Below are 9,702 nucleotides of genomic sequence, written 5' to 3' on the forward strand. Positions count from 1 at the left end.
ATCCAAATGTACCTAATGTTAGGGCGTGCGGTTTCACACTGGCCCGTTCCTGCTGTGTCTTGTCTTTTCTCCCCTCTTCTTCCTTTGTCTTGTTTTCTGCCTTCATTCATCTTACCTTTAATTTCGTGTGCATTCATGTAAGCTTCTTTAAATCCTGGCAACAAGGTATGAGTCCTTTTTGGACACTTCAGCCTAAAATTAAATACAACAACTGGCTGTTTCCCAGAGGTCTTCCTTAGGCCTCTTTTCTTCCATTTGAGTTACTGCTTACTGAGTGGGTGGTGGAGAAAACATGTGTGGGCTCTGGCTGATGCGTGTTTGCAGTTCTTTCTGCCTCTCATTAGGTCTGTCACTTAGGGTGGGTGCTTCAACTTTCCTGAGTGAGCCCTGGCATGGGGATAATCGTGCTTTCTTTGCTAGGTAACTGTGAAGATTAAATTAGATAATGGTTATTCATGAACACCATGCCTGACAATCATTTTTTTTTCTTTCCTGAGAACTCATTTCACCTGTCATCTCTGACGCTGAAGCCTTCTGAGACTATTCCGGGCTGTGTCTTGCCAGCTGTTCTGAATTCTAATGGGCTCCTGTTTACTTCCACAGCAGCCATCTTTCCTCCCCTTCGAAGCCACTTCCACTTCCAGATTCTCGGTGTTCAGAATCCGGTCCTCCATCCTTTTCTCCCGGTAGTTCTTTCTAGTGTCTAGGTCTGGCGCTGCCACCTCTGCTCCACATCCTGCTGTGGCTCCCTTGCACCTGCCACAGCAGACCTGCCAGAGTGGGCCCTGCCTGCTGACTGAGCCCCATTTCCTACGAGCCTTTGTAGTAGAGCTTTGGAATGACTTGCATGGGGATAGAGGCTTGCTGTAGATTCCTCCTTCCAGATGTGGAGCATTTGGCTTTGTGAATTGTGTCCCAGTTTGCTACTATTTTGGACAGACTGTCACTTGAAGAGAAGGAAAACTCCCACCTTTGCTCCTTAGTCCTCTGCCTTTCGGCTGTGGACTCGCCCTCCTGTTCTGTCACTGGCTTCGTTCCCATGGCTGGGGGCAGGACTTCATTCACTTATGGGTCACACAGGCTTGTCATGATGATAACATTCAGTCCTTGCCTGCAGAGAGCACCCACCCCTCGTGCTTTTTCTTCTCAGCTCCTCCTCCTCCTTTCTTATTACCTGGTCGGCTTCCACACAGGAGCTACAAGTGGCGTGGAGGTTTGGGGAGTCTGCTTATGGAATGAGTTGTATTATGCTCCTGGAGAAATAGGAGGAGGAGTTTATGTGTTGCATTGAAATAGAAAAGTCTGCTTTTTGAGAGCCTGCTAAAATTGTGTCATGGAACATTTTGGTTCTAGTACATGCTGGAAAAAAGTACTTCTTGGGGAAGTAATTTCAGATACGAATGAGAAGACAAGTTTGGACATAGCCCAGAAAATATGCTATTATTTCATGGAAGAGACTAATGCTATGCTTCAAAAGGTACGTTTCCAGAATGTGACATCCTTAAAGAAGGGTCTGGATTCAGCAATTCCTTGTTTTGTACATGTTGTTAGGGATAGTGCATTTCATAAGAGCATTGTTTAGTCCCTTAAATAAATAAATGTTGATGTAATTACCTCTATTTTTGTTTTCTTTGAGATGGAGTTTCACTCTTGTTGCCCAGGCTGGAGTGCAATGGCACGATCTTGGCTCACTGCAACCTCCACCTCGCAGGTTCAAGCGATTCTCCTGCCTCAGCCTCCCAGGTAGCTGGGATTACAGGTGCCCACCACCATGCCCAGCTAATGTTTGTATTTTTAGTACAGATGGGGTTTCACCATGTTGGCCAGGCTGGTCTCGAACTCCTGACCTCAGGTGATCCACCCACCTCAGCCTCCCAAAGTGCTGGGATTACAAGTGTGAACCACTGCGCCTGGCCTGAACCACTGTGTCCGGCCTCCATTTTTGACTGTTAACCTTGTCCCTATGCTTTTTCTCTCAATTTTTTCTTTATTTTTTCTTTTTATTTTTGAGACAGGGTCTTGCTCTTGTCTCCCAGACTGGAGTACAGTGGCACAATCTCGGCTCACTGCAACCTCCGTCTCCTGGGTTGAGGCGATTCTTCTGCCTCAGCCTCCTGAGTAGCTGGGATTACAGGCGCCCACCACCATGTCTGGCTAATTTTTGTGGTTTTAGTAGAGACGGGGTTTCACCATGTTGGGCAGGCTGGTCTCGAACTCCTGACCTCAGGTGATCCACCCACCTCAGCCTCCCAAAGTGCTGGGATTACAGGCATGAGCCACCACAACTGGCCTCTTTATTTTTAATTATATGTATTTATAGTGTACCACATGATGTTTTAAAATATGTATACATTGTAGATGGCTAAATGAAGATATTTAACATGTGCATGATCACATATACTTATTTTTTTGTGGTGAGAACACTTAAAATCTACTCTTAGCAATTTTCAAGTACATAATATGTTGTTACTAACTAGTCATCACGATGTACAATAGATCTCTTGAACTAATCCTCTGTCCAGCTGAGATTTTGTGTCTTTTGATCAACATCTCCCTAATCCCCCTCCAACCCCTCAGCCTCTGGTGACCACAATTTGACTCCCTGCTTCTATGAGTTTGACGATTTTAGAGTCCACATATAGTGAGATCATGCAATATTTGTCATTCTGTGCTGGCTTATTGCCCTGTGACAACATGTCCTCCAGGTTCATCCATGTTGTTACAAATGACAAAATTTCCTTTTTTTTTTTTTTATAAGGCTGAATGTACTTCACTGGCTATATATGCCACGTTTTCTTTCTTTCTTCATCTGTTAATGAATACTTAGGTTGACTCCATATCTTTGCCTTTACCTTTTATTAAAAGGTAAAAAGTAAAAAAGGTAAAAAGTAAAAGTTACTGTATGACTTCAAGCATTTTTTCTCATTGATGCGTTTATTTAGTAAATGTTTTAGTTAAATGAGAAATCAGCTCATTCGTATGAAAACATGCCTGGGATTTAAGGAGTGATTTTAATGTAGAAGACATTATGGAAATGAAATAAGCCAGACACAAAAGGACAAATACTGTATGATTTCACTTCTGTGAGGTTCCTAGAACAGGCAAGTTCATAGAGACAGAGAGTGGAGTAGAGGTAACTGGGGGTTTGGGGAAGAGGGGAATAGGATTATTGATAAATGGTTATAGAGTTTCTGTTTGGGGTGATAGAAACAGTTCCAGAGCTGGAGAGTGGTGGTGGATCTATAACAGTGCGAATATACTTCATGCTGCTGAACCGTACACTTAAAAACCGTACACTTAAAACTGTACACTTAAAAGTGTAAAAAACCGTACACTTAAAAAGGTACATTCTATGATATATATATATAACTGCAATAATAATAATTAAAAAATATCTTTCAGGTGTCGCATATGAAGGATGAAAAAGAGGCCCTAATAAATCAACTAACTTTGGTGGAATCCTTGTGGACGGAAGAGCTAAAGATTCTCAGGGCATCCGCCAAGACCCTGCACAGTTTGCAAACAGCTTTTACCTGATTTCACCAAAGTGCATTTGGTCACCTCCTCTGGTGGGTGTTAGTCACACATTTTAGACTAAGGTTTGATGGACTAAATTTATATAGTTTAGAGTCGAGAGTGGCATCTACTCAACAATTAGGAACGTCATCCTTTTCTTTCTGCTTTTCCTACAGAAACAGAAGTTAATTTGAAGAGCGTCATCGTGGCCTGGGGCGGTGGCCGCCCCCAGGACGTGCAGGATTTCTGCAGGGGGCAGCACAGGTTCTGGGACTGTGAGGCTATGAGTGAAGGTGGACAAGCTGTCTGGATAGCACGTCTAATGCTCTTCCGAATAAAGTGCTGAACTGTGAGGAGAGAGGCGGACTGCCAGGGAGCCAGGAGCCAGCTGCGTCCGTGTGTGGTCTGTCACCACGGGGCCTGCTTCTTATCTGACACAGCAGCTCTCAGAGTCTAGCGGTTGTGCTTTTAAGATGCTCTGATACCGTTGGGTTAAGGGGCAGGTTGGCGGTGGGTGGCTTTGGGCGGTGGGTGTGGGGAAGTGTGAGGTAGTCCTGGGTTCCCGCCAGGGTGGCCCAGCTGCCAGCCGTTCCCTGTGTGACTGCACTGAGGTGGGCGTTGAAGAGTCCCCTAGGGGACACAGGGCTTCCAAGAGGAGGGAATGTCCTCTAAACATGCTCCTGGCCTCCCAAGGCGGCGCTTGTCTAATTATTCACTTGGGAAGAATGACTGGCTTAGCCAGCGGCCCTTTCTGCTTTGTTCTGGTGGCTGTCCTGGGCAGGCCTTTCAACCTGGGGAGCTGGCCCATCCGCGGTGGGCCTGTCTGCTTGATTCTGGGGTTCAGTGTAGGTCAGCTGATTGCAAACCACGGTGGTGGTTTGGCCTCTGTTCTTACTCTTGAGTTTTGATCCTGCTCAGACCCTGGGTGGGGAAAAGTGGCGCTTCCTGCACAGCTCTCAGCTGCCTGTGGCCTCGGGACTGCCTGCATAAGTAACGCTGGGGCTGCTGGTCCTGCTCAGGCCCATGCCGGAGACGCTGCGTAGACAGTGTTGCCCAGGGTCCTGTTTACCCTCCCAGGGTTCATTCTTCCCAAGAACTGAAATTCCTTTCTCACTGGAGCCCAGCAAAACCAAATGAACGGGGCCTGCTGGCCTCAGAAGGCAGGCAGAGTTTAAAATAAAACTTTCTCATTTCTTGAACATCTTTCCCTGTTTGTATATACAGTTTGTGTTTATTTTTCAATAGTTGCAGTATATTTTTTTTTAATATTCAGTATAATGCAGTGTATTTCATCATACGCTGTATGCAGAGTGGGCAGACTCTTCTGTGGAGGGCCCGGTAGTGACCGTTTGAAGCTTTCTGGACCTGTGGTCTTAGTCCCAGCGATTCTGCAGAGCAGCTATCAGCAGCATGTCAACCACTTGCAAGGCTGGGCTCCCGGGAAACTATTGACAGTGACAGGTGGTGGGCCGTAAGTTTCCTGACCCCTGTGCTGTGCCAGAATTTCTTTCTCCTCTTTCCTGTGAATGCACCTAAATATGTTAATTCTTTTACACCTTTCAAAATGGACAGCCCCTTGAACATTAAAAACTTTGCAGACCCTACATGGTCATTGTGCTTTCCTCATCTAGTGATTAGAAAAAATGCACAATGGGTGGGTGCAGTGCTCACACCTGTAATCACTTTAGGGGAGGCTGAGGGGGGAGGATCTCTTGAGTCCAGGAACAGCGTGGGTGACATAATGAGCCTCCCCCCCCCCCCCCCCCAACAAAACAATTAAAAAAATGAGCGGGCGGGTTGACCTGTGCCTGTAGCCGCAGCTACTCGGAAGGGTCAGGCAGGAGGATGGCTTAGAGCCCGGGAGTTTGAGGTTGCAGTGAGCCAGGATCGCGCCACTGCACTCCAGTCTGGCCAACAACTGAGACCCTGTCTCTCAAAATAATAATAAAAATTAAAAACACAGTGACAAAAAGCAGCTACCCAGAAACGTTTACAACTGAGTAATACTCCATCAGCACAGCAGATCTGCATTTATTTACAGCTGAGGAATACTCCATCAGCACAGCAGATCTGCATTTATTTACAGCTGAGTAATACTCCATCAGCACAGCAGATCTGCATTTATTTACAGCTGAGGAATACTCCATCAGCACAGCAGATCTGCATTTATTTACAGCTGAGGAATACTCCATCAGCACAGCAGATCTGCATTTATTTGAAGAATAGTAGTATGAGACTGTAGACAATGCTAGTTATGTGAAGTCACAGACCCTTTGCAAGAAACCTGTGGCTCCACACACTTCCTTTTGGCTGCTCTTTTGTTTTGGACTCCAAGACTCCAGTGGCAAGCTGTTCTTGTAAAATCATTCTGAGGGCAGCAAGCCCATCTGTCCCCACCTAGGGAGAGGCAGCTTGCACTGCTGTTTAACCAATGGCGCTGTTTTCTTCCTTATTCTCTAATCACCACCGCCCTCCCGGACGCCCCCTGCCATCTTTCTTTCTTGGTTTTCTCTTTGCTGGTGCTTTGGGTGTGCCTGAGGCTCCTAAAGACTCGCACCCCTGTTGGTGTCAGGTTCTGAGTTTGGGTGGTAAACCTCCAACTGCTGACTTGGCCTGAGGCGACAGACCACAAGAGGTTGAGGATGATTGGAGATTGGAGGCATTCCTCGATACTCTTCCCAGCTAAGCATAGAATAGGCCCTCCTCTGTGGAGGGTGTGAAGTCTGGAGGCTGGCAGTGATGTTTGAGGAAATAGAAATAGAAAATAGGTCTGTAATTCTGTGAAAATGGCTTTCTCACTGAAACTCCTGGCCGTGCCCCTTGGGGGCCCTTGGGGTCCAGAGAGGCAATTCTGGCTCCTCCTTGGTGGTCAGCTGCTGCCTTCCATACTGTAGGTAAATGCTGGACAGCAGGTTTTGTCCCGAGGGGGAACCTGTAGCAGAACCCGTGACTTGTGGGCTGATACTTGAACAGCCTTGTCAGGAATCCCTTGTGAAAGGATTGTTTTACAGCCCACAGTCCAGAACGCCCTGTGGGAACTAAAGGGAAAAAAAGGGAGGAAAGAAGGAGCAGGAACAATGCATCTTTCTCCAGCCCGGCCCACTGTCTATCCATGCATCAGCGCCCCCACAATAGGACAGCGACCCCCACACATCAGAGCCCCCCACAATCAGCGGCCCCCGTAATAGGACAGCAACCCCCCCACAATCAGCGGCCCCTGCAATGGGACAGTGACTCCCCCAGACATCAGAGCCCCCCCACAGTAGGACAGCGACCCCCACACCATCAGAGCCCTCCACAATAGGACAGCGACCACCCGACACATCAGAGCCCCCCACACATCAGAGCCCCCCATAGTAGGACAGCGACCCCCCCACACATCAGTGCCCCCCAAAATAGGACAGCGACCCCCCACATCCGTGCCCCCCACAATAGGACAGCGACCCCTACACACACATCAGAGCCCCCCACAGTAGGGCAGCAACCTCCACACACACATCAAAGTACCCCTCACACAACACACCAGTGTCCCTACAGACAACACACCAGCATTTCCCACACACGCCAGTATCCCCCACACAACACGCCTGTGTCCCTCACACACATGCCAGCGTCCCCCAGACATGCTGAGTCCCACCGACAGCACACCAGCGCCTGCCCTCACCAACACATTCCTCTCCTGTGCTCATCCCTCACCTTTCAGAGGGCGTTTCTCATCTTCATGTTACAACCTTTCACTATTTTCTTGTGTTAATATCCTTTTGTTCTATGTCGTTTTAACATTAGGCTATAAGAAAATTAAAAAACAAAAAACAAAAAAGAAAAACAACTCCCGGGCCGGGCGCGGTGGCTCACGCCTGTAATCCCAGCACTTTGGGAGGCCGGGCGCGGTGGCTCACGCCTGTAATCCCAGCACTTTGGGAGGCCGGGGCGGGCGGATCACGCCTGTAATCCCAGCACTTTGGGAGGCCGGGCGCGGTGCCTCACGCCTGTCATCCCAGCACTTTGGGAGGCCGGGGCGGTGGCTCACGCCTGTCATCCCAGCACTTTGGGAGGCCGGGGCGGTGCCTCACGCCTGTCATCCCAGCACTTTGGGAGGCCGGGGCGGTGGCTCACGCCTGTCATCCCAGCACTTTGGGAGGCCGGGGCGGTGGCTCACGCCTGTCATCCCAGCACTTTGGGAGGCCGGGGCGGTGCCTCACGCCTGTCATCCCAGCACTTTGGGAGGCCGGGGCGGGCGGATCACGGGGTCAGGAGATGGAGACCATCCTGGCAAACATGGTGAAACCCCTAAAAACACAAAAAATAAGCTGGGTGTGGTGGCGGGCGCCTGTAGTCCCAGCTACTCGGGAGACTTAGGCAGGAGAATCGCTTGAACCCAGGAGGCGGAGGTTGCAGTGAGCCAATATCATGCCACTGTGCTCCAGCGTGGGCAACAGAGTGAGACTCCGTCTCAAACCAAAAAACAAAAAAGTCCCCAAAATACAATGTATTTAATAAAAATGTAAGGTTACCACTCCACACCTTGATGGCTGTAATTAACAAGGTAGATAGTAGCAGGTGCTGTTACTATCTGAGGTGGGAGGATCACATGAGGCCAGAAGTTTGAGACCAGCCTGGGCAACATAGTGAGACCCCCGTCTCCACAAAAAATTAAAAAAAAATAGCTGGGTGTGGTGCTGCGTGCCTGTAGTCCTAGCTACTTTGGAGGCCGAGGCAGGAGGATCACATGAGTCTAGGAGCTTGAGGCTGCATTGAGCTATGATCACACAGCTGCACTCCAGCCTGGATGACAAATCTGTGGAGACCTAATTAGGCCAAAGGAGTCAGGCTGGTGGGACTGAGGGAGTTAAAGAGATAAAGCAGGTAAGTTATCAGCCTCCCTTTCTTCATGGTCCAGGACACATAGCCCTCCAGTGCAGATAACGTACATTACCCACAGTCCTCCTGCACCCAACTTAACATCAAACACTTCCGTTTATCATCAGACACCTTGGCTGATAGAAAAAGGCACGTTAGCTCCTTGCAGCCCTGGCGTTATCAGTATTGCGTGTAGCCTTCTGCAGCTGAAACCATCCTATAAATCTCTAGGAACCTTTGTCTCTGGCAGTCAGCTCCTCCTCCGCTGATCCGCCCGTTGCCTCCTCACGTGTTTTCATTCTTCTTTGTGTAAATCTGCCTTTCTTTACCTACAGCTGTCTTGGTAAATTCTTTTACCCCTGCATGCCACTGACCCAAATGGTTGTCACCCACCTGTGACAAGTGAGACCCTGTCTGTTAAAAAAAAAAAAAGGTGGAGTGGGACTCACAGCCACTGTGTCCTCCTGGTGCCAGGCATGATATCCCTTTCTCATCTAATTGTCACAGTAGCTCTATGAGTAGGTATTCCATCTTTTGTTAGAGTTGAAGACACTGAGGCATAGACGGGTCAAATGACTTCTCCCACATCACATGGCAGGGATTAGAACCCAGCAGTGTCTGGTGTCTGAGTTCCTGCCTCTGATGTGTGATACCTGTTTCTGCCTCCTGAGTTAGGCAGTCTAGGGTATGGGAGGGGACCTGCCACCTTCCAGCAATTTGTGTTGTCTGGTTTTTGCTTTGTGAAAGGCCGGCGTGACTGCCTCACCTTGCAGGCTGTTCTGGAGGAACCGGGCAGCTCCACCCCCTGGCCTAGCCGCAGGGCAAAGAGCGAGCCAGTCTGTCTCACTGCAGCCTCGCCTCGAATGGTGCCATTTCAGTTTTACAGCCCCCTCCTCATCACACTGACAACCCGGATCTCATACAGGGCATACCTGTTATTAGAGGGCCGAGAAGGGGTGAGTGAGCCCAAAGCAGGCCTTCTCCCATTTCTGTGGAATTCGTGCTGGGGGAGAGGCTCTCCTGTTGCCGTTGAAAACATTGTCTCGGTACCACAGAAACTGCTCAGAACCCTGAAATCTCTTCCTAATGCCCAGATTCAGAAGACAGGGCCAAGACCCGAGAAACAAAGCCTACTCAGCAATGATTGGGACAGTCAACAATTCCAGTTTTTGCTGTGATAATCACAAAGGGAGACTAAACTGCTGACAGATAAAAGGGAGTTCAGGATGTCACAGAGGAAGCAGGTTGGGTCTAGGGGAGTGTGTTTGGGACAGGCAGCGTAGACTTCTGCTTCTCGCGCTGTGGCTGAGACCTGTGTCACTGGAC

The 9,702-nt window shown here is 48.9% G+C and overlaps 1 protein-coding gene across 1 annotated transcript in view; it reads left to right on the plus strand.

The window, feature by feature from the left end:
- SETD4 (SET domain containing 4) overlaps positions 1-5,120 on the plus strand; it is a 44,539-nt gene extending 39,419 nt beyond the window's left edge. The window contains exons 10-12 of the mRNA XM_025378894.1: positions 1,354-1,477; positions 3,403-3,569; positions 3,693-5,120. Coding sequence (XP_025234679.1) covers positions 1,354-1,477; positions 3,403-3,537 — 259 coding nt within the window. The 3' untranslated portion in view covers positions 3,538-3,569; positions 3,693-5,120. The remainder of the gene's footprint in view (positions 1-1,353; positions 1,478-3,402; positions 3,570-3,692) is intronic.
- Positions 5,121-9,702: the final 4,582 nt, after the last annotated feature.

Source organism: Theropithecus gelada, chromosome 3, assembly GCF_003255815.1.
Source record: "Theropithecus gelada isolate Dixy chromosome 3, Tgel_1.0, whole genome shotgun sequence".
In the NCBI taxonomy this organism is placed as follows: Eukaryota; Metazoa; Chordata; class Mammalia; order Primates; family Cercopithecidae; genus Theropithecus; species Theropithecus gelada.